The sequence below is a fragment of the Equus quagga genome, chromosome 21 (genome assembly GCF_021613505.1).
Source record: "Equus quagga isolate Etosha38 chromosome 21, UCLA_HA_Equagga_1.0, whole genome shotgun sequence".
Classification (NCBI taxonomy): domain Eukaryota; kingdom Metazoa; phylum Chordata; class Mammalia; order Perissodactyla; family Equidae; genus Equus; species Equus quagga.
The window spans coordinates 816,165-842,318 of NC_060287.1; the positions used below are offsets into that span (position 1 = coordinate 816,165).

At 38.1% G+C, this 26,154-nt stretch overlaps 1 protein-coding gene across 3 annotated transcripts in view; it reads right to left on the reverse strand.

Moving 5' to 3' along the window:
- The window catches only part of EPHA3 (EPH receptor A3), a 365,687-nt gene that overhangs the window by 58,013 nt on the left and 281,520 nt on the right, over positions 1–26,154 (reverse strand). For 2 of the 3 annotated variants that reach the window (XM_046647948.1, XM_046647946.1), the window contains exons 6-11: positions 24,841–24,965; positions 22,006–22,168; positions 14,133–14,235; positions 13,384–13,451; positions 8,414–8,539; positions 1,998–2,183 (exon numbers count right to left, since the gene is read on the reverse strand). In XM_046647948.1, the coding sequence (XP_046503904.1) occupies positions 1,998–2,183; positions 8,414–8,539; positions 13,384–13,451; positions 14,133–14,235; positions 22,006–22,168; positions 24,841–24,965 (771 nt within the window). The remainder of the gene's footprint in view (positions 1–1,997; positions 2,184–8,413; positions 8,540–13,383; positions 13,452–14,132; positions 14,236–22,005; positions 22,169–24,840; positions 24,966–26,154) is intronic. The other variant, XM_046647947.1, reaches the window with a different exon arrangement.

Sequence of the window (26,154 nt, forward strand, 5' to 3'; positions counted from 1 at the left end):
TTCAATTTAATGAACCCACACTGAGCAAAGGCCTACCGGTAAAGAAACCGTTCTTTCATTCATTCGTTCAATCAATCAACATTTTATTTCTCAACATTGGTAAATCAAGTGCCTACTATGAGCCCGGTTCTGTTTTAGTCCCCGAGTATCACATAACATGGATTCGTGTCCTTGATGAGAGCTCATCTTTGTTTCAAGTGCTCGGGGTTATTAAATATCTCAGAAAATTTGTGAAGCTTGAGGGATGCCATGCTATAATCAAACTATTATAGAAAATAAAAAATTCAAGATAGAAAAGAAGGAGAATACAAGAATGAAGAAAAAGAAACCCATTTTTGTCCAGAGTTGGGGACAAGGTGAAACCAACAGGCTAAGCTCTGAATGCCATCTCTGCCCTTTCTAGTTAGACGAGCTGTTATTTTTTGCTCAAATGTAAAACGGGATTTTCATATCTAATTCACAGGGCAGTGGTAAGAACGAAATAATGTCCACACTACAATGTCAGGCACGTAATAGTCGCTTCATAAAGAAAAACTTGTGAAAATTGAGAGTTCAAAGAGGAAGAGCTACAGAAGTAATATAATTTCTTCTCCCAGGGAGGTTCAAGATGTGCCAAAGCCACTTGGTAAAGTGGAGGTGAGAATAGATGGCTAAGTGAGTATTAAACCCCTGTGAGATGTGAGTCTACAATTCTATAGATATCAATAGTATAGATTTTCCCTGAAGGAACAGAGAAGTCATACACTTTCCCATACACTTAGTACTACTAAATGATTCTATTATTGATTTTAAAAAATTTTAAATATTTTTCATCAGAGAATATTTCAGTATTACTACTGTGGTCTAATTTTTAGGGATACAAAGGAAAAAAATACTTTTTACAAGGCTTAACAGGGGCTTACAGTTCATGGTTAGGTTCTTCTGCATTGTTAAATTCTTAATCCCATTTATTACACAAGAAAACTCTAAAGGAAACCAAAGTATATTTCAATTACACGTGCTCTTGTGAGGAAGGAATTGCCTTTTCAGTCACACTAAAATCAGAATAGGTATTAGTGCCATTTGGAAAGCACTCCATGAAATGTTAAAGAAAAACATCATTGTGAAAGTATGATATGTAATGTCTGTTGGGAATCATAGACTATGCAAATGTGCTGCCAATGAATCACCCCCCTACAGGATGCCAAATTCCCTGCCACATGTTGTCGTTCACTCTGAAGAGTTTGCTGCCAATTTAGCTTATTCTCCATCCTGTGCTCCAAAAATCTTGAGGAAAAAAAAAAATCCCTGAGCATTCTCAAGAGGTTTTCATTTGGATTGGAGCCAAAAATCACATATCTTCCTCATGGGATCTCTTTCAAGCCTGCCTGGAAAATCCATCATGGAAATAAGTTCAATTCTCTATCACAGGCTGTGAGCCAGAGCTCCCCCAGACCAGTCAAGAATCCATCTGGGACTCGAGATCAGAATTATCTGAAATCCACAGAGAACCAGAACAGGCCTTGGGTCTAATGTGATCCCAATCTTTATAGCTCAGAAGCATCCCCCAAACTCCCATAATTTTCCTAAAGTCAGGGGGGTAAAGATGTGGAAGCTTCAATGAAGCTGGTGAACAATAAAAGAAAGAGCAGCTAGCAGGGAGTTCCCAGCAAACCCTGTCAAAATCCAGCCGCTGTCCTTCCTTGCTGCTTTACATAACAGAAAGTTCTCCACAGTTCGCTGTTAACAATCTTTTGATCAGCATGTTTTAAATTGGTCTGTTGTCTAGCTCCCAACTTTTTCAAAGCTTTTAAAGATTTCCAATAGTACTGTCAATATAAGGCTAGTTAGATATCTTCACTCTATTGCCAAAGAAAGACATGTTAATCCTAAACTGCTTTTCTGCTGGGACAGACAGCCACTTATGAAAAAAAGATCAGAATTCTTAAATGATTGAGTTTAGGTTTAACCAAGCTCTGTTCAGCATACACAAAAGTCTGTCTTAGGACTTTACCTACTTTTAGTAACGACTCCCTCTAGTCGGATGATGTTGGGATGATCAAATTGTCCCATAATGCTTGCTTCTCCCAGGAAGTCTCTCCTCTGCTTTTCCGTGTACCCCACTTTCAGGGTCTTAATGGCCACTGAAATCTCTTTTTTTGACGGAAGTTTTAAGCGACCACTGCACACCTCTCCAAATTCACCTGTTAGAATGCAGAAGAACAAAACAACAACAAAAGGTAAGGAATAATGTAGTAAAAAACCATCAGTAGAGAGTAACTTTTCTCTCACTAATTCAATTCAAAATATTTATGCCTTTGACCTCAAGATGCACGCTGTAGGTCTCTAAATTATTTTGGAAGATGGTAATCTGAAACTCCCTCAGAAACCCTGGGACAACCACACCCTGGTGGAAAATGAATCTTGCGAGAAGCCTCATTATTCTGAAGTGCCACACTGAGAACCTTTCATCTCATTTCATTCCAAATGAGAGAACAAGAGGAAAGTGGAAAGCTGCGTCTACTAGCCTTTTCACTCCCTGTTCTCACGGCCACTGTTTCCTCAGGGTCATCAACAGAGCAGCGCAGATACAATGGGTTGAGCTCTGGATTAAATTTCAGATGTTTCTAACTCTTCTATTTTTACTACGAGGTCCAGTTTAGCTATATACCCCGACTCCCTGAAAATGAGAATGAGAGCATCTTTTATCGATTCATTTTAATGGAGTATCGGTATGTTGCACTAGTGACATACGAGTTGTAAAGTTCTCTGGGCTTCTAGAAGGAGAACAATAATCTAACAGTATCAAATAAGAGCTAGCGCATCTTATCTACAAAATCACTGTGGAAGTATTTTCTTAAATTCAATGTCTTCAATAAAAACTTGTCTTAAATGAACAATGAATCCAGAATTTATTGAAAATGGAGTGTAGCTGACTTTTAAATAGTCTAATCCAATTGACACAAAATTGCCTAGAACTGGTTTGGGCACCAGATTCGTACATCTTGTGATGGAGAAGATTTACCCATCACCCTCTCATTCAATTCTGGGCTTCCTGAGAGCAGACCCTAGACTCTCATTTTTCTAAGCCCACTGCTGTTACAAGGACAGCCACAAAGTAGTGCCATCCATAGAACGCTCTTTGTTCATAGAAGACATCCTAATATTATGTGAATTATTAGATCTGTTTTGTACAGTATTGAAAAAATAGTTTTTAATATTAAATAGGAGGTTTTTTCTGAAAAGGATTGATTACATGATGAATTTTCAGGCTTTCTGTGGGAGAGAGTAACAGTTTTGGTCTGACCTTCTCAGCGTGAGTTTTCGTATGAGCTCCATGCCTCATGTGTCTTCCAGAAAGAAGGTGTCAAGAAAGGAGACACTTCTTCTCTATTTTTTGTGTAAGCATGATGCTCAGGCCACAAGAGCAGCAGGGTACCCTACTGATTTCCCAGCTGCATCACTGCAAATGGCTGGCTCTCTCCAGGAAGCTCTAAGCTCCTCCAGACTTGACCCTTTCTCAGGAATCCAATCTTGCCACTGTTCAAAACAGTGGCATGCTGTAACTTGTCAAAGTCACTCAAGGTCCAAAGGCAGTTATTCATGCATTCATTTAATAAATACTCACCAACTGGCAACAGTGTGACAGACACTACAAAAAACACAGAGAGAAAGTGACAGCACAGGGCTAATTCCTTCCCCGTGAGGAAGTGTAGAGAAGATGGCAATATCTGCAGTAGAGTGTCCTCAGGATTACAGGGAGAATTAGGAGCAGAACTTGAGGACGGTCACTGATCTTTCTAAACCCCAGGGAGAAAATGTCATTATTGCCATGTGAGCATCAGGAGGAGAAGTGATGATGCACAGGAGATCACTGTTAGAATTTGTAAGCAGGAGTGAGAGTTTCTGTCTTTGTATGGGGTTATTGGAACATTGCAGAGGGCTCCAGTTTGCTCTGTGTAAACATTGAGTTTGGGCAAACCATACGGAGGCATTCATGATGAACTTCCATTTTCTGAAAGAAAGCTCTGCTGTTTTGAGTCAACGTGGTGTAATGGATCACGTTTTAAATTTGGATGTCCTCACCACTTATTCTAAGTGGTGAGCCACTCGTCAGTTTCCAGCACAACTCCACAGAGCTGTGGGACAGACTATGGGCTCTGGAGCCAGGCTGTCTTAGAGTCTAAATCTGCCTCTGTCCCTTATTAGCTGTGTGATTTTGAGTGAGTGCCTGAACCTCTCTGTGCCTTTGTCTCCTTATCTATAACATAGGAACACTGACTGTGTCTACATCATAAGGTTTCTGTGCAGTTAAAGGAATTAATGTACGTGAAGTACTTGGAACCCTGCCAGACACACAGTAAGTGCCGTCTATGTCAGTCACTATTAACCTTCAGACCCACCTTAAGGAGGATCAATTATTTATTTACCTCTCCAGGGTTCTGTCTAGATCAAATTGAAGATAGAATATAAAAGTGCTTTTTAAAATGCCGAATTCTATGCTAACGTCAGAGATGGTTGTGATGTCTTCTTGGACTAGCATTTGTAAGGAGAGCATTTTGTGAAAGTGCCCAACCAAGGAGACCAGTGGAGGAGTGGGAATGTTAGGCGGGCCGTTAGGGCTCCCGTCTCTGCTCTCACTGGGATGCCCGACTTCCGCACATGGATATCTCCCTTCAAAATTCAGAAAATGGTGTTTCAGCCAAGCTAATTTTTAGAAATGTGATTATTTCATCAGGTAAATACTAGAAATTGTCACCAATATATTATACTAAACATAAAAATGTTAAATGTTATTTCAGTTCTCTTTATAATCACTGTAAAGAACTGTGTTGGGAAAATTAACGAAGACTGGGCAAAAGTAATGCCAGTCTTTCCATCTAGCCAAGTTTTATGTTGTCTTATCCCAATAACTTTGTACCAGTGAGAAAGAAAATTCAGACCTTGTCATTGGTAAGTAAAAGCACAGCTACAAGATCTTGGGGAAGACACTGCTTGATTTTTTCTTTTATTCAATAACTTCAGGAGTTTTTATGTGCCCTGTGAAATGAAATGTGCTCTGTGGGGATGGGTTCACTGTATTCTGATTTAAGGTGCTCAATGCAAAATTGCTCAAAGCAAAATTTCTTAATCACAGTAATTTCATTTAAAATAGAGAAAAAATAGACTTGTGTTTAAGGAGAGTGACCCTCTGCACCAGCCTCAGAGTCCATTCTCCTTCCACTGCTTTAAACAGAAGCACAATAAAAATGTGCGTTGAACAATACCATGATGTCAGCTAAGCAGTCTGCGAATTATCTCAACTAAGCCTCACCAAACCCTGGAAGAAGGCACGATTGTGATTATCAGGGCCCAGCACGGACTTTGAAGGTGGAAAGTACCAGATCCCAATTTTGGTTTCTTAATTAATAATTATGTGGCCATGGGCCATTCAAATTCTCAGCTTTAGTTTCCTCCTGTGGTGAAATGGAGATAATGGTACCTATGGAAAAGCCTAACAAGATCAAACACCATAGGCACATGGGGCACGGAACAGCAGGGAAATAAATTGTTTCTACCTTCAGAAATTTTCAGTATTTAATCTTTGAATAATGGTTAGATAGAAGAATAAAATTAGGAATTTTAGTCATTATAAATTCCTCAGCAATAAAAATTTACCACTTTGATAAGGTTAATTAATGGCTCAATTTTAACTTTGTCATTTGCAATATGGGTATAATTTTTCTGATTATTCAGGTTATAAATAACAGGTTTTGTTATACCTATTTCTCTGTATAAAATCTCTGACAGAAAATTAGAGAATTAGCCCACATACCAAGAGACTTTCTGTGTATTTGACTGAAAGTTCTGTCATTGACTGAAAGATTCAGCCTTTTAACAATGGAAGGTAGTTACTAATAAATTTAGGTTAATTATTAATTCTTTATGGACAACGTTATTTTTAAACATTAAAAGGTTACAGGAAGTGGTTAAGTATATAGATGAAAGGAAGCTGGTCACCAGTAGATTGTTGTTAAGTTGTTGTAGAAATCGGTATACGCAGGTTCATTATACTATGATACAATTTCATCTATCTTTGTAGATATTTAAAATTTTACAAAACAAAATCTTTAAAAATTGATAGCTTTCAAAATCTTTATTTCATATTCTATCTTGGTAATGACAAACCTTTTAAAAGCTAATCTAGACAGACTTGAATTGAGTGTACATATTATACTGAAATCTTCCAGGAGAAGGATAACTGATCTTGAAGACGTACATATTTGTAATGAAAACAGGCACAGTTTTATTGCCCTTAATGCAGCAAGTGAGAATATTTGCTGCAAAACCCTGAAAATGAGGCATATGTCTAATTTTTTTCAAATATGTTTGAAAAGAGAAAAGAAAAAGCAGGCCTGTCATAATCTTTAATGAGCATCAGGAGATACTGATGTGGATCAAGGCTGCCCCATGGAGAGACGCCCAAGGCGTCCTGGCCTACATGCCCATCTATATGGCCTGATTCGTATTTACACTTATGCAACCACCCGGTAACCAGACCCCCCTGCAATGAGACCATTTAATGACTTTTGCATGATCTTTCCTTTGTCTTGTAAAGAAATAACTTACATACCTACACCTTATAAATTTAGCCCTAACGCTCAACCCATTGCAGCCCTTTACTGCCCACGGTCCCGTCCCCATGCTATTCTCTGAATAAAAGAGCACTACTACCAGGCCTTGAGAGTCCAAGAAATCTTTCTTTGACTCCTCAGCTCGTTGGGGCTGCAGCAATATGAACCAACTCACTCTGGGCAGGCCCTCCCTCCACCTGGCTCCTCAGACCCATTTTTAAGGAGTATGCTTTGTCTCAGCACCGTGCTCAAGATGCCTGACTTTGTCAACAAGATCTGCATATTTAAGCTTTCACGAAAGCAGGTAGCCCCCGATTTCAAGACCCCAATGTGTCTGCCGGGTCTTCAGGACACTGGCTGAGCACAACAGGGTTTTCCTCCTCTTGTGGGATTCTTCAGGCGAGAGTGCAGAATCCTCCCGCGTCCTCTCCCCGCGGCCTCTGCCCCAGGTGATGCTGGGACCCGCGTGGCGAAGCCGGCGCCAGAGCAGTTCCAAAGCAGAAGTGCACAAACGAAAGACAGTGATCAATAGCTATTTGCGTGATGCACAGGGCGTGTGCATATCCTTAAGTCTTCGACTGTGAAAAAATAAGCACCTACTCTCGTTTCCTTTCATGAGTCACTAGGTTCATATTTTAATATTACTTGTGCATGTGAGTTTTAGGAGGATAAAACATTAAAAAGTTTTGAAGATAAGATTTAGTAAATTATTACCTTATTTAGATAATATGAATTACTCAGATTGTCCTGCTTGAATAGTAAATACTGCTTGAGTTCTAAATACTGCTTTCGTGTATAAAACAAGAAACACAGAAAAAGAGAAAATTACATGCATATTTGTGTAAAGCAGCATCAGCCATAAATCCAATACCTGCAGAAAATGTGATCTGATACACTATGCATAACTCAATGAGTTAGTTTCTCCGTCTTTCACTCTGTCTCCTACATCAACATAACTAGTTTGTGTTTGTTTTTAGAGCAATATTCAAGAATGAAATAATGGTGCAACACTATTGTACAGCATTGTTTATTTTTACTTTTCAGTAGTAGTTTTATTCAAATGGACACTGCATGCACTGTGGATGTTCATATGCTTACGTGTAAGTGTATAAAATGGTTATTTTATAAATATAATTTTTATTGGAAATATGCAACTGCTGTTAATAATCACCCTGTAGGTGTTTGTTAATAAATTTATGATTGAGTATATTAACAATTAGAACAAAGAGATGCCTATATGAAAACAAGCTTCAACACAAATCAAGACCATATAAAGTTATAGGCAAATATCAAAATGGAGCACTTCATGTTATTTAAGCTATCCACTATTCACATCACTCGTGGTGAAATTTGTGTAAAATGTGTCATTTATGATTTTATTTTGGGTTGTTTATTTTTTAATTCCAAAGAGGATTCCGAAATTACCTTTTTTTTTACAAATCTAATTTCCTTTAGTGGGCGTATATAGAATGAGACCCACTTTCACCCTGTTATCCCCATTTAGCCGATCAGGTCTTGTGACACAGGCCGGCATACCCGTGAAGACAACTCTCCTGCTGCCCCTGCCTCTGGAAGTCAATAAACAAAAAGCTGGCCGTTCTCTGTGAGTCTGTAAGTCTGGCACCTTTGAAATCATTCCATTCCATTAAATACTGCTTCATTTATTTATTGCCCACCTTGATCATGAAATCAGAAAATATCCCAGTGGCAGTGATATACTCAGGGCTGAGAACCTAAGCAATCCCAGGCAGCATTCTTATTCCCAGCTGTAAACCCGTAACTAACACGCTAGGCTGGTGGTGGGTTGTTGTGGTGGTTACCTGCTCCAACAACTTTGTCAATGGATATGTTGGTGGCGTCCAGTTCCTTAGCAAACTCGTGAACTGCTTGGGCCGGGTCTTCATACGTGTGTGGGTCAACATAAGTCCTGAGACCTGGCAGTTTTACTGTTTAAGGAAGGAAGAAAGGCATTATTGTAGCTGGATTAATAAAATTTTACCTAGTAAATTTCATGATACCATTATTGGTTAAAAAAAATCCCCATTATAGTAAAGTGCACCAAACTTTAGTTTATTCTGATTATCACAGAAGGTGGCAGACAAAGAGGTTGGACGAAGAGTTGAACAATTTAAGAAGAGAAGTTCCACATAATGAAACATAAAGAGGAGCCCCAATGAGCTTACTCTGCAAAAACTAGGAGGAAAATGGACGTTCAAGGAGGGGGATCTTAAGGAGACAGTTCAGAGTCGAGCACGCCTGGGTCACCCCCAGCAGCTCTTGCGAATGAATGCCCTCAAGCTTCCACACGGCTGTGAGTCTGTGAACAGCGCAGCAACAAAACACCTGTCACAGTGCCTCACCGACTGTGCATCCGAGTCTGTGAACTGCTTCACAAAGTGAGATAGCTGCCATAATAATTAATTCAAGGATCCAAGATGGCATGTCTTCTGTCTGACATGACTTCTGCTTTCATTAACACTCACAATCAAAGTCCCCCACTGCAATGATAGGTCTACTGTAAGCCGTGAATGTACGTATATATAATATGGACATTATATGTATTTACCAATATAATATCAATAGTTGAAATCTTATTGTGTAGCTTTTCAATATGGTTAAATGCAATCTGAATATTCTCTATAACTTTAACAGTGGTGCTAAGGAATTAAATTCCAAACATAAATCATATTTATAGCTTATTAATTATAAACTTCCTTCACAATATATTTATTTATTAAATTACTCTGAAGATGAACATTTTTCCTGATGTTCTGTGATTAAAATAGCCAGATTATTAAATTTAAATAACAGATAAAAGACAGTGGAATCATTTTGGGTTTGATTTAATATTAATGAGATTCCTATCATTTGGAAAAATAATTCGTACTAGAGACAATTTGGGATGTTCAATAAACTAACTTTGTCTGAAGGAAAACTAAACTTTTAAAAAGGGAGCCTAAGATCTATTAAAGTATGTAAACATGCTCTAACATTAAAGGAAATTGTAATTTAACTCTCATAGTACATGTGCTAATATTATTGAGTTTGCTTTTAATTTTGATAACATTGCTTTAGCAAGAGACATGGATATTTAATGATGATATATGTTTTCATTTATCAAACTATGTTATTGAGAATTTTTTAACCCTAAAATAACAAATAAAATCAGACATTATCTTTTCCAATATCAGTTTATAATGGAAGAATCTTATGGCAAAATCACAGCTGAACATTCTATGATAACCAAAGATTTTTTTGAGTCAGTTTTGTAGTTTGTATGAAGTAAGTGTAGAGACTGTGATGACAGCAATTGTTCTGAGAGCTTTCAGCACGATGGTCACGAGGCCAAGGAGTCCAGGATTTGAGTCTAGTCTAAGAAATAATCAATTCGTTGACCTACAGGACAACTTTTTGAATACCATGCTTACATCGTAATTTACTTCTTCGAATGGTTTTGAGACTGCAGAACAGAAATGGGAGGGTGGGGGACCAAACGGAGAACGAAGGAGAAGTCCAATGCCACACCCGCTGCTGCCGGGCGTTGACTCCCGCGCTGTAGAAGATGCTGCGGAGTGTGGACAACTTGAGAAGACACGATGTCGAGGGAGTCAACATCCACAGAAATGCAGAAACTGTAAGTGCTTTGCCCTTCTTTTGGACAAACTGTGAGAACAGTAGCTTTTGAAGTGAGAACTCTTCCTTTGAAGTTTTTCCATTTTGAATAGCTCAGCAATAAGAATTAGCTATGAATCAGGAAAGAAAGCTCTGCAAGCTTGCTGTTCAAGTGCCTGGCTTGGGGTCTGTTAGATAGTTAGCACTCAATAAGTAACAGTGATTATTGCCACTATTAATATTTTCATTGTCAAGAATGTTTATTCACAATTATTATCATTGAGGTTTCCTGGTCATAGAATTTGGACTAAGAAATGCTCATTTCTTTTGAGCTCAGAAATCCCTTTGCATGCTTTTGCCACGTTATAAACATTATTACTTCCTATAAAAACAGCTGGCAGAGTCACTCTTTCATCCAGTTGACTACCGTAAGTTATTATTACACCAAAACTACTCTAACATTATCAGCACTAAAACACTTCACCTTTAAAACAAACAAACAGATTAAGGAAAGCTACTATACTTTTCTTGCTTTAGAGTGAGGAAAACAGTAAATATAACTAGAGACTTACTCGAAGATGTTAGAAAATTAAGTCTTGTAAGAATCTTTTTGTTTAGTCAGTTCAGTTACATTTTAATGGAGATTCACATCAAATGGAGGCTATGATTTGTGATGTTTTGATTTGTCTCTAGTAATATAAAGGTTGCGAAATGGGAAGGTAAGGAAATCTAGCATTCCTTTTCTAGGAAAAAACATAACACTTTAAAAAGTAAGGTAAAAATGAAATTTTTTCTGGTGAGGAATTACAAATATTTTACGTTACTGAATTTAAGGAAATCAATTTGGGAGAGATTATTGGCGTCAGAATTTACAAGGAAGATTATATAATGAGTTGTCAGGAACAATGTTTCAAGTATTTAAATAAAGAATGGCTTTAAAAAGTTTTGAAAGTGTGTTAGAGTTACCCTTTGGCACCTGTCACCCTAGAGAGATATGGTTTACTATATATTCTGAAAATTAAATAATCATTCCCACATGAAATCAAATTCATTGCTTTTAATTAAAATCGAGTGAACTGCTTTTCTATCCACAGGACATTTAGGGAAACAACACAAATATAAATGCACACACATCCCCCAGTAAAGTGTCCTGCTCACCGGCTCACTGTGAGCGATTCAGCTGCTGCTTTTTAACCACTGACCCCAGCGGTTCCAGGCATCAGGTGATTCAGGACGCAAGGCACATAATCCCTTCACACCAATAATTAAGGGCAACACACAGGGTAACTGGGCTGTGTCCAGAAAACCAGATAATAAACACATGCCCGTGTGTTAAGCTGCACTACTTTACAGCTCGTTCTGTGCAAACACAATAATGCATATTTCCATTTTACCAGCACGAGGTGCCCTAAGGATAGCAAAAAAGTAAAAAGGCCCAGCCAGAGAGGGCAAGGGGACAGGATCTTAGGAGGTGAAACACATTTCTTTCCTTTTGAAGCAATATTATAGAATTTGTAACAAGGCTGGAGGGAATAGTTCATAGCAAGAACTTTCTAAAGTAATACCAAATAAATGGCCTGAAATAAACCAGCTGAAGGAGTAAGACGCAAAAAGTTTATGACATGCATATGAGTGACTTTATGCCCTTGCAGCTTGGATAAAATGCATTTCTTTTTTGTTTGCCTATGTAAGGATATTGTGTATTTGAAGAAAATTAAAGTTTCTACAAACGTCACAATAAAAACCAACAGCTGAAACAGATCGGAGTAATAGAGAAACCTGCTTACAATTGGCACGCGGAAATGTATCAACGCTCCAAATTCATGAGATTTATAATTTATGATCCCTAAAGAACCAAATCAGTATAGTCTTGCTCTAAGGACAATATTTACATCAGTTGTCCAACTCATATTAAGAGCAACTTCATGCACTGCTCTAATTTACCACGGTGACTGTGACTCGGGGTTTTCTGGGACCATGAAAAGAAGCTAGAGAAGGATGCTGTAACTTGTTCATGTGCTCTTAAGACCTTTGAGCTGGTAACGAACTGATCTGCAGTGATGAGATGTTCACATTAGGAAGGCAGCACTTTGGCTCTTTTGTGAGTTATTCTAAAATGACTGAAATGAAACGTAGAAAACAAACCCTGCTCTCTGCAAACCCTGGCAGTGTCCATCCCACACCAATTTACATTTGGAAGACATTCTTTTCTTTTGTTTTCAAGCTACTGTATGCCTACTCTGTGTTAGCAACAGGTAATTGAGTTTTTAACTTGAGTTGTAACTAAAGCTATCATTTGTAGATGCAAAGCCAGTGACTGATAGGAAACATCATGTTGATTTGAAGATAATTTAAAGCGGCAATGGTGAATGCCAAAGAAAGGCATGCTCACAAGATGACATTAGTTATACTAAGACTATCTGAGAGCACAGAAGCATGATTATAGTCTCCATATCAATTTCCATGAGAACACGCCCTTCCTTTTACGGCCACTGATTAGTAATTCCATATTCAACTGAGCTGTGGTTTGCAAAAGAAAAACACCTGTGATGACTTTTTTCGCCAGAAGAAAAAAAATGAGTTTTTAAATTAGATATAAAGACTTTGTTTCCTAAAAGAGTATTTCTTTTAGAAAATGTTAAATAGAGGCTAAATTTGTTGGCATTAAAATATGGTGGGAAGGTTCAGGCTTTCCTACCAGTCGGATATCATGTAACTCCAAAATAAACAGTTTATTCTAAAAGCTCTCTCCCGGTTGGCTGACAGAACGGAGGAAGGCATGTGGCACACACAGAGGTTGTTTACCTTCACTCGGCAGTTAGGAAAGGGGAAAGGCTCTTATTTGGATTGTAGCAAAGGGAGAGTGATGAGGAAATTGAAGACACGCTGTGCCTTTCGGTTGCAGAGCTGACTACATACGTGCTCCTCACCATGGGTGTTATCTGAGTATAAACCATGTGTTCCCTCCACCTTAGCTTAACTGTGCTGAACTGTGGCCATGTAAAAATTACGTAATGTGGAACCACGAATTTCCTTCTCTGTTTAAAATAAATTTAATTTGTTCCATTTTTCCATAAAACTACTTTTGAATTCTCTTTGTCAGGGGGAAGTTATCCAATTATAAATCAACAACTGCTACAACTAAAGTGGTAAAACCAAACACAGTTTAGACACTTACAATGTCCATTTCCAAAATGAAGTCTTTTTTCCTCTGCACCATGTTTCGACTTGTGGTAGCCACAAAACCTGGAGGTAAATCAAGGGAAGATAACACAGACAGAAAATATACTTCAGACAATGATGTCAGCTCAGAATGTGCAAAGCACCAAAAATAAAGATTTTCCTCAAACAATTAAATGCTTTAGTGCAAGTTTAATGACTTCGTACTTTCTCCATCCTTTCCAGAAAGCCTCTGTCTCAGGGGCCCTGGAGAGCTGCCTAATGAGGGGATGTGTGGAGCTGCTTTCCCACTGGGCAGACCCTTCAGTTCAGTTTTTATAATCACCTTAGAATGTGTTTATAGTATTTTTTTAACAACTGCTCTTAGGAAGAATGAAGGGTAAAGTCCTCATTGTTGGTGATTAGAGCTGTGCAGTGTTACAGCATTCTGGGTGAGAAAGCATCAGGGACTCTGGAGCGTATTTGGAAAAAGGAACGAGGGGTAATTGGAAAAAGAAAGTAAAAACTACAGTGAGGCTGAAGGAGAGAAGACAAGTGGCGTGTGCTGGAGAGTGGGGTCGGATTTAATGGAAAAGAGAAAGTCAACTAAAGATGGAGAAACGAAAGAAAGGGAGGAAAGAAGAAGGATCCAGAATACAAGTAGAGATATTCTTATTTGTTAAAATGCTTTACTGACCAGGCTCTTCAGATTTTAGCAGCAAGCAAAACAATAATGAAAGTAAGTCTTAAAACAGACTGTGACCTCACCTCCCGATCAAAACGTAGGTGACACCGCTGAGGAGGAGGATGGCTCCCGCCGCTGAGATGGCGATCATGACCACCTGGCTATTCTCACCCGAGATGGAGAAAGCTGTGAGGGTGAAGAGAAAAACAAGAATAGCACACCGGCGTTAACACATCCAGACTAGCATCTAGATGGAAAAGCTGATAAATGGTCATATTTATCCTGCTTTTACCTGAAATGTGGCTTGCTGTCTGATACAGTGAAAAAGGAATTCTTCACTTGGTGTAAAAAAAACTCAGACATTTCCTATAATTTTGCTTGAAATTTCTACCTAATTATAATAAGAGCAAATAGTTTGTTTCAAAGACATCAGTCAGAAACTATTTGAGTGCCTCGTGTGTGAAATATGCTAGACTGGTTTTCTCTAATATCATTGGCGAGAAACTCATTGGATAAACCAGAAGTGAACAGGTAAGATTTCCCAGAATGAAATTATGAAAGCTTTCTAATTAAGCTGGTTTAGCCTTCGATATACGTTTATTTAAACGGTGGTGTAACACCTGTCACATGGAACTCAACGCATATCACCAACAAATTGTTCCTCTCCCTGTATTTCCTGCCTTTGTAAATGGCCCGTCACTCATTCATGCTCCCAGACAAAGTATTGGCAAAAATGGCTCAGAAGCCAAGTCTGGCCTGCCATAGGTGTTTGCATAGCTCAGGAGCTTCAAATGGTTTTACATTTTTAATGATTTCAAAAGTCAAAAGAAGATTTTGTGACGTGAAAATATATAAAGTTCAAATTTGGGTGTCCATAAATAAAATTGTATTTGAACACAGCCACATTCACTTATTTGTGTACTGTCTATGACTGCTTTTATGGTAAAAGAGCTGAGTTGAGTAGGAGCAGCTGAGACTGTATGTACACAAAGCCTAAAATATTTATTATCTGGCCCTTTACAGAAAAAGTGTGTTGACCCTTGACCTAGACTAATGCTTCTCTAACTTTAATGTTCATACAAATCATTTAGGGATCTTTTGGAAAAAGCAGTTTCTGATTCAGTCATTCTGGAGTGGGGACTGAGACTGTGCATTTCTTGTGAACTCTCAGTGATGCTCATGCTGCTGATTCCAGACCACAACATTTTGAGTGGCAAGGATGTAGACCATAAATACAAAGTCACCTTGTCCTCTTCCCTCTTCTGATCATTCTATATCCAATTAATCACCAAACTCTTTAAATATCTTAGTTTATGTCTTCATTTCTCTTCTAGATTGCAATTAGAAATTCCTAATGGTTTCCATTTGTATGTCTTTCCTATCTTTTACCTGGCCATCACAATATTCTTCCTAAACCATGAATTTGACCATGTCCTTTTCATTCATAAAAATTTTGCAGGTCTCTTCATAACTTTCAGGATAAAATGCAAATTCTGTAGCAGAGCATTTAAAGCCATTTAGGATCTGTTCCCTGCTTAAATCCCCAGCCCCCTCTGCTAACAAACTCCACAAGCAGCCTAACCTCTACACTTTCTGAATACATGCAGCTCCTGGAACAGTCGTTTCATATGCTCACACTTTCACATATGTTGCTCTTACAGCAAATGCTAATTGGACAAAAGAATGAGTGCTGCATCAAAAGAGCTTAGAGGCGAGAGTTTGGTTATTTGAATAATACCACCTCTCCAGAAGTTAATATCACATCTTCAACCTGATCAACATCTAATTTTGGAAGATTTTCTTTAAAATAATGCAGCTTGGGGAATATTTAAATGATACAAATAAAGAAACATGGCAGATAGGCTGTTAGAGATTTTCTAAGCATATGCAAAAAGAGCTGAGTGTGTGGCAGGATGGCATACTCATAATATAAACTGTTGCTAGCACTTTCTTCTTTCCTACCAGAAGCCCACTGTTTACATCACTGTGGCATCATGTGAGCGCCTGCTCAGATCTCCATGTTGCCAAGTGTGATACCAGCTCAGCACAAGGTTGGCATAAAGGAAGCCATATTGTAGAAAATATGACCTCTGCCTAAATAACCCAGCTGGATGAACACCCTCCAGGAGATCCACTCACTCTGTAGATTTTATGACTCCTACTTGTGCACATACCTCCCAGCTGTGACAAGACGATAACTGTGTTCTTTTGAATTCCTTAAGATTGTGATGACCCAGCACAGAGAGGCTATGCTGATGGCCATCATCAATGACAACTGAAAGATCTGGTGTGGCATCTCCTGGGCCAACATTCCTAACCCCTTCACCTATAACCCACTGGCCTACATAACTGCTTTAAGATTCTGTGCCCTGCTTAAGATGGTTCTTTTGGACATTAGTTGACCATCTTCCCTCTGGCTAGCAAGCTGTAATAAATGCCCTTTCTCTGCCGCCATCTCGCCTCTTGATGATTGGTTTTTGTCTTGCTGGAGCAGAGCAGATAGTGCCCTTTGTGCGGTAACAAGTGTGCAGTGGGCAGCCTCTGGCTGCTTCACCTTCAGGATCCACCCAGCATGGCCATGCACAGGCCATGCTCCCCTCAATGACTAACCATGGCAAGGGGCCTGAAGCCAGGCCAGGTCTGCCCAATGCAGGGATCCTCCCATGGGCAGTCTTTACTCCAGGGCTCCCCATCAGCTTGGTGAGACTTGCTGAGCCTCGTTGTCTGAAGCTCCTCCTCCTCAACCTTTCTCCTTCCCTCTCCTCTTCGTAGATGGCTGACCTGCATCTCAGTCTGAGGCACTGCTTGCCTGTTTCCACTCCTCCTTCTTGTACACTTCATCAATATTTCCTCCTATAAAGCTCTTATAATTCCATCTTAATATCTCCTTCCCAGAAGACCTGGACTGATACATCCTTATCCTTTGGCTGTAGATCTGCGAATAGCTTATAAAATAGCTCAGCCTAGAGTTTCAATGATGCTCCATAAATGTATGATGATAACTGTATCTCATGCTTTTCATTGTATACTATAATAACTTATAAAGAGAAGCAAGTTCTGGATTCTCTATAATTTTGATTAACCACTTTAAAGAGTCAGTGAAACTGGGAGGGGAAACACGACAGGAGAAAGAGTTCTCTATTCCTTTTTCTGTCTTTTCAAAGAGAGGATTAAACTAGGACTTCCCTACAGTTTATTCTAGCTCTAAATATCCACAAATCCCAGAAACTTTCTGAAGCACATAACCAAATCAGATAATTTTTGTTACTGAAGTTAGCAAACATGTAAATGAGTATTATTGATTAAATACTTGTTTAGAGTTGTTTAATAATGTTTAAAATACTATTAAAATTTGATAATTATTACATTTCTTAGAAAGTCAATTTGAGTGTGTTTCCCACAAGCAAACTGCTCCCCTGTTTCTGGTCATTTCCCATTTCAGTCCATCCTGCACACACTGCCGGCGTTCTCTCCCTAGAGTAGATGGGTTAGGAGTCCATTTTTGTGAAACAAAAATGCCTGGATTTGCATTTACTTGCTATGTGACATAATATGATTGTTGTGAAGATTAAATGAGTTAATACAAGCAAAGCTCTTAGAACACTGCTGAGCACATACTGAGTGCTCAATAAATTATATATATTTTTATTATGTCATTTCCTGGTGAAACACTGGCAAAAGTACAAGATATCCTAGAAAATTATTTATGAATATCTAGCTTTGTTATATAAATTTCCCTACATGATGATTCCATTCTGCATTTGAAAGGCTGCCTTATTTTTTATTTATTTATTTACTTATTTTTTTGAGGAAGATTAGCCCTGAGCTAACTGCTGCCAATCCTCCTCTTTTTGCTGAGGAAGACTGGCCCTGAGCTAACATCCATGCTCATGTTCCTCTACTTTCTATGTGGGACACCTACCAAAGCATGGTGTGTCAAGAGGTGCCATGTCCACACCCAGTATCCGGGCCAGTGAACCCTGGGCCGCCGAGAAGTGGAACGTGCGAATTTAACCGCTGCACCACCCGGCCAGCCCCTGAAAGGCTGCCTTAATGTCCCCTAATAATAGAGTCCAGGAGATCAAAGTTGCTGCAAACTCAGACCTAAGGATGTGGTGTTAAGTGAAATAAGCCAGACAGAGAAAGACAAACACTGTATGATTTCACTCGTATGTGAAAGATAAAGGAATGCATGGACAAAGAGGACAGATGAGTGGTTACCAGAGGGGAAGGGGGCTGGGGGGAGACGAAAGGGGTAAAGGGGCACATACTTATGGTGACAGATAAAAATTAGACTACTGGTGGTGAGCACAATGCAGTCTATACAGAAATTGATAAATAATAATGTACACCTGAAATTACAAAATGTTATAAACGATTGTGATCTCAATACAATAATTGAAAAAAAAAAAACAATGAAAAGGGGCCATGAAGCCTTCGGCAGGGCTCATTGAATTGTCTGAGTGCTAATCGTCTTGAATAGTAACATCCACCAGAATCCTCCAATCCCAAACTCAGCTCCATCCCACATAGTTTTGCTCTTGAATTCCTTGGGTGTTCAAATTATGTACTATTTATTTAAACAGAAAACACAGGCACACACACTGAGTACCTACCAGACCAGCTAATATTTTAAACACTTTACAAATAATAGCTGATTTAATCAACATAAAAACCCTATTGAGTTATGCATAATGATCTTGCCCAATTTCCAGACAGGGAAACTGAGGCATTGAGAATTGAGGTGGCTTGTCAATGTCATTCTAATAAACGCCAATCGGCTCCAGAGTCCTTCCTTTTAACCGGTAAACTGTTCCTGCCTTTCTTGGGCAAAAGCAGCCGCTGTGGTGCAGTTTCTGCCCCGAGAGTCCCCTGCGGTGGGACCGTCCACCGTCCCAAACATGCTGTACTGCTTGTGCTTCTTGCTTTGCTGGGCGATGCCTTTGCTCTAGGAAAGTCCTTTGACTCCTATACACTCTATGACTTCTGTGCTTCTTAGTTTAACAGCAATAGCAGCTCTGGATCAGTACTCCAAAATCTGGAGACTCCAGGATTACTGATCGTAGCTATGCGACCTCAGAAAAAACAGGTAAACTGTGTGTCTTAGACCATGTGTAAAAGGAAATAATGGTATCTGAACACCTTACAGAACAGGAGCAAATGAAATGTTTTTCAAAATGCTTTATATACTGTCACATAAACACACGGATTCTAGAATCAGACCCAACACTTACCAACTGCGTGACTTTGGAAAGCTGACTTCACTTCCCTATGCCTCAGTTTCCTCATCTGTAAAATGAGGACGGTAACAAAGGTAAAGTGCTGCCGTGCACAACGAAGACATCCTAAAGCGCCTGAGAGCAGGTGTGCCCCAGTGCCGCCGTGCCTTCCCACGGACCGGGCTCAGACAGCAGGATTTACATTCCAACTCAGCGCCCTGTGTTATTGATGAGAACTCTTCATATAACTTTGAAACACGAAAACTAGAGCAAATTTTTAAAGAAATCCAAACATGAGTCTCTTGCATCTTTTAAAAATGAATGTATGGCAAGTAAGACTCAAATCCTTGGAGGTTTCACGAATATCTCATTTCAATTTAAAACAATAAAGAGTTGATTTGTGTCCTGTTCCCCTTAAGATAAAGGGCATTTTTTTCTCTTCTATATTTAAGCCTAGAAAAATTCTGTGGTGAAGCAGGAAGAGTAAATTGACTTTTTAAAAAATCAAACGGCACGACACTTTTTTTATAAATAGAGAGCGGGGTGTTCAAAAGTTCATATTTTTCTTTTTATCCTCCTTTCATCTGTTCTCTCTCAAACAATGGAAGTGTTGGAAATACAAAACTTATTTGGGAAAGATTCTAAGACCTTGCAGTGTTTAAATGGATTATTGCTTAAGCCTCAGACACTGAAGCCTCATTACAGGTTCATGCATAAACACTACGACAGAAATATCTGTGATGAATCTGGAATCACGTTAGAATTTTGGAATTTGGTATTGTTTTTGTGAATTTACTTATCAGATAAGGTTAAGTGCTAACTAAGCACATGCAGGATTAGACTGAAATTCCAAAATATGCATCAACATAATAAATGTTTACCTAATGATGATCTGACCCTCCAGCTCTCAATATGCCTAATTTGTATCACAAGATGTAGTAAACATTTGCTTTTTCTATTTCTAAGATTTGGGATCTTTCTTGGTAAATCAAATATAGATTTTGTTGTTGTTCATTCAAATAAACATTTAAAAGTCTGAAAAAAGTCAGTCTACAATCACTTCAAAACAAGAAACTCTTTGCACCACTTAAAAGTTACAAAAAGACTTAAAACTGCTAATGTCAAGTTGCAATTGTATTTTGTTATTGTGTCATCTAAAATTTGGAACTTGTTTTAAACCTTGTTCTCATGGACTTCCAGCATTTCGTATCTAATATCCTCAGAGAGTGGCTTCTCCATGCTCATTCCATCCCAGGAGGACTAGGACAGGTCTTGAGGCATAGATTTGTGTATTGAGGATGGCAGCTTTCCTTTGAGTAGAATAGTTGTGCTTCAGCTGTGAGCTGACGCCTTCTAGAAAGCCTAGAATCTCAACACCTTGCAGAAGTTACAGTTTGTTGTTGTAAAGCTACATTTCTAATTGTCTGAAAAAAGTGTGCCGTAATGTATGTACTCTATCACATTAACTTAAACAGTTTATATAATTTCTTTTGTTAATCCTGAATGTTTCTATTAAGTGTGAAATTTGGGCATAAAAACATTACTGTACCAATTACAGTGTGATTTTATATCAGCAACAAAGGATTTAGAAAATAGGAAATAAAGGAGCCAGGAGAAAATGGCAAATTGGGAAGGTCAAAAGAGATTCTTGGTTTCCTTTCAGTGGCGGGCTGGGCATTGTCAGAGCCTCCTTGGATAATCTGTTTCTAAACGGTGTTCATCCTTGATTGTCTTTCTAGCCTATCTTACAACTGTGAATTTAAGTTGTAGAAAACTACTGTGATGTATATGATTTTTCCCATTACAATTAAAATGATACTTATTCAATAGAGATATAACTGGTTAATGTGCAGTAGAAAAGATGACCCCCAGCATTACATTTATTATCCTGTAGGATATTAACCAGTTTTGGACAAATTAGCAAATTGGTTTAAGTATTCCTGATTGCCTACACATATGTGAGCACACACAAATATGTATGAATATGTGTATATGTGTCTGTTCTTCAAATTTTCCTTAAAACCAGTTTTAGTCTCTTACTAGTCTCCTCATTAATTAATAAGTTAAATAAAATCTTTAACTTGTATTCATTTTATATTAGTACCATAGTCATGATTTTACCTTTTTGAAAGCTATATCTTAGGAGAGCTCTTTCCTAATATGAAGCAAATGCATTTGAGGAAAAGAAAACTTTTATTAGGAAAATGACTGCCAATTTTAGACTAATTTTAGCCAAATTTGGGGTCAAACGGATGGGACTGTCCAAATTGCTTATGAATATGAGTGAGATAATAAATCAGGTTTTAGAAAATCCTTAATGTACAAGTGATACAAGATTGAATATATTAAGGATTAAAACAAAATTCAGATCCTCATGGATCAGCAAGTTTATTCCTTGTAGTTCACTGAATCATGCAATGAACCTGGAACAGCTGGATTAACAGGTACTGGAAGTGTGTTATCATATTAAATAATGTTCCTCAAAGCAATTTCCAGCCAATAGAAGACCAGAAGCATTCCAGACATTAGAACACATTTGATTTGCAAAAGAGAAAAAAACGCAGATGCACTCTCACACAGACAGGAATGCACAGACACAATGCTTACAAAAAATTACAAAAAGCAATTTACTTTGAATTTATTACACTTAGTTAAAACTTAGAGAGAGTGGGGATGAATTAGCAGATACCTTTTGCAACAGCCTGCCCCCTAAAAGCCACATTGAAATAATACGTACAGTCTGGGCTAGTTTCAAACTCAAACTTGCGACTGTTGGTCCCGTATCCAGCTGCTGTTCGGGCTCTGATTTGGAAGACATATGTCGTGTCAGGCTTGAGGCTACTGATGGTCACATTCGTGCCTCTTGCTCTCAGAATGGTATAACTTGTCTCTTGTTCCTGCTTTGGGGTAAGAAAAATCATGTTAAAATCAAATCTTTCTATTGCTATCAAGTATAAAAAGGTACCCACTCAAAACCAATTCTTGTAAATTCTCCCAGAGCACAGGACGGATAAAGAGACATGGCAGTGGTCTCACTTTCTGAGTGCAATCAAGGCATTCTTTTAAGCTGAAAGCATCTAGAGAATGTCCTGATTTGGATATAAAGATTGTGCCCTGCACATAAAGCAGAGAAAGTTAGGTTTCCTTCCTACCAGTTACCAAATATGTGAGTGAAAATATGTTCTCTTCAAAGTCAAGGCTGAACGAAAGCTTCAATCTAATTTCACGAATAAACTTACAAAGAGAAAAAACTCCTTTGAACCAAACTTAATAGAAGGACCTACTGATTCTCAGAAAACATGTCTATCAGTTATAAAATAGTAAACTTAAACTATTTCCCACAAAGGATCCTCTCAGAGATTCACAATGTACATTAGAGGAGTCACACTGCACGTTAATAGGAACGTCTTTTTGTGTCAAGCCTTGCTTACAAACATTGGACTTACACAGAATTGTGATTTTCCTCTAATGCATATCAACATGTTGTGAGTACTTTTTGGGTAACCTGATTTCGATCAGTGGTGGAACGTGCTTCCACCTGGGATGGGGCCTGGAGTGGGTAATACAGAACAACGCATCTCTTCAACCAAACTAGACAGAACAGTACAGGAAAAATGCTGTGCGTTACAGACACCTCTTAGTTAAAGATGCTGTTTAGGTATCAGATAGTATTTGAGTCAATATATGAAATAATAAAGAGAGTCAAATATATTTATTTTACAGAAATAATTATTTCATTTGTTAAAAAGGTTATTGTGTGTATACCCAGAATTCGGCAGTTTGTCATCATTAGTCAACCAAACAATCAGGAAAGCTGGACCTCGTAGAGCTTGACTTCTAGTAAAACATTACAAATATTGCCAAAATCAGGTATATATTTGTTAATTATTTTAAAATTTATATATGGATTATATAAAAAATATTTACATAAATATATCTTAAAAATAATAGTACTTGTATGGATGTATCAAATTTAAAATGCTTTAGGAATAATGAATAGATTCAACCATCTTTTTCATGTACTGGTTAATATTGTTTAAAAACAAGGATATTTATTGTGCTTTGTTGGTCTACCAAAATAGTTGAGAAAACTTTTTATGTTTGGAAAGTATGAACGTAGATTAATTGTATTTTTGAAATAGCCCCATAGATCTGAAAGTTGGGTGTTCCCCGGTTCTGCTATCAAGTCTGAACTAAGGCACATCATTAACTTCTTTCTGTTTTGTTGTATCATCTGTAAAACATGGATTCTTATATTTGCCCAGTGCATCTTGTCACACTTTTACAAATAGAAGATTGTGATCAGGTGAGTATCTGACAATGCCACCGTGGGTAACAAAAGCTGGGAGATATCGTGTACTATGCTTCTGGCACAATGAGTTTGATTAAGACTGATTTCTTTTAATGAAAGAGACATACTGTGTCCCTGCAGGGGGCAGTATGAAAAGAGTGGTGTTATGCTTGTGAAATACATCAACTTCAATAAAGAGAATAACTGCATAAAGCAAAGTAATGTTTATACGTGATGCCTTTTTGCACAACTGATCATATCACTAGGTATCATGTGTCTAATGGTCCATTCTCATGTTGAAGGAGGTATGTAATACAGGGGAAAACTCACGGCTGCAGGATGCAAAATGGAGACATAATGTTTACTAGCACTGAGGCTAAGAAATTCAAATAACGCCATAGACTCGCTTTTCTTATTTGTAAAACAATCTATTTGCCCACTTTTGTAGGGTTATCAGACCTCTCCAAATTAAATAATGCATGAATAAGTAAATATAAACTGATACATAAACCCACAATGTGTTTTTAATTCACTTTAAAATACTTTGTAAGCTGCAGCAGATACACAAATACGTTGTTTTCATATTAGTAGCTATAAAACCACCCAGTTCTGATGATAAGGTTTAAATACATCTTGCTTCCAAACCTCACCATAATTTCTAACAAGGGAGAAATAAGTGCTATTTACAGTGATGAAATATCACCACCTAAATTCTACTTATAAATCATTACGTACCTATTTTTTATATTTGCATTACTGATCCACCGGTGTATGATGTGAGGCAAACTTAGCCACACACTTCTAAATTTCCCTGTATGAAGTCAAGAAAGCTTTTCCTTGTCGGTTCAATAACACAATGATTAGTTTGATGTTTCTATCTGTATTGAACGAAATTCATGTGAATGTGAAGATCAGGAAATGATGCTTAAGGCAATGAATTAAGAAACAATCCATCAATAGATTAAGGAATCACTATAAAATAGTGGGTAGAACTGGGGTCGTGGTGTGGAAGGATGTAAATATCATTTCTAATGCCATAACTAGATGGCTTAAGTTTGGTAGGGACATCTCTGCTGAAGCTTATTGCTGTAGAATGAAGGATATTAGACACAATGATTCAAAAGCCCCCTCTGCCTGTAAATCAAAGGTATCGCGTGACCAAAGCTCTAAACAAAGTTTTACCACTTCTTAGCAATGTCTCTGGTTTCTTTGCAGAGCACAGCTCACGAGAAGGTGACCTCTTTCCCTCCACAACTCAACCCTTTAACACTGCCTCCCCACCTTTTCATAGTATTTGACCTCGTAGTCCAATATGATCCCATTAGGGTGTTCAGGTTCTTGCCAAGATAAAGAGATACTGTTTCTGGATGTTCGATCCTTCTTAATCGTGATGACAGGTGATGGAGCTGTAAAGAGAGGGTGGGAAGGAATGGTGAGAGGAGGAAAATTAATCAGGTTGGGAAGAGTGGTAAGGAAGAGCAGAGAGAGAAGGGAGCAAGCAAATGGAGTCTGTCATTGCACTAATCTTTGGCAAGAAAGCACTATTTCCATTTCAAAGGCTCTAGAGTATTAATCTGGCCCCATCTCAAGCCTCAGCAGCTGGATTATAGCCCTGATACATACAGGCCTATGGAAAATGAGCTGAGTTTCAACTGGTGGTGGACTAGTGGCAAGTGAGCAGATGTTTTCAATCTGCTACTATAATGTAAGCAATGAAATATATTTGTTGTATTAAAAAAAGAACAAAACATCAGGACTACCTATTTGTTATAATGTTGCAAAGTTATTAATGCCAGATTCTTCAGCTCATTGATAACATTTTCATATGCAACTCTGTGAGAGGACTGGAATCCATTATGTACAAGGAGTCCCATGGTATCTATAGGTAATAATAACGTGTAGTGTATTATAAAATAGATAGGATTTAGGACATATTATGGTAGGTCTTGACTTCTGACAAAAATCTCTCATGAATAAAAATATATATCAGGAAACAATAATCTTCTGCTTTTACATTTTTATTCCCTAAAAACATATTTAATAAGAAGTAGGCAGGAAATGACTGTTCTTTGTGCCATAACTCTCTACATGTTTTCTGAAGTGTCTTATTGGATGGCGACTCTATATTTGTTGTGTTTTGCTATGCATTATCAAAAGTATACAATTTGAATTAAAAAACATCTGTTTGGATCAAATATCATAGGGTGACCTTTGTTTCTAATGGAAGATCAAATATATCTTAAGTGATATCCTACTTCAAATCCTTCCATTAAAAAGAAAAATGCATGCTATCCATCAATGCACTTGTGGTTTCAGATCTCAATCCTGGTACCCTGGCCGACCGAACATCTCGCTGTGGGGTTCAGTGCCATTCTGCCCTGATGGAATTCGGCGAAGTAAATTACAAACACAAAACAAACGAAAATCAAGAATTCTTAGATACACTAACTGTTGAGTTGTTTTCATTGCTAAAGGATTTATACTCTTAGGGATTTTTCTCAAATTGGGGCCTATTAGAACCTTAGTATCTATATTCTCCACAACAGCCAGAGGTAAAACTTCCAAGTTTGTTGACTTGATGTTTCTGTGATTGTC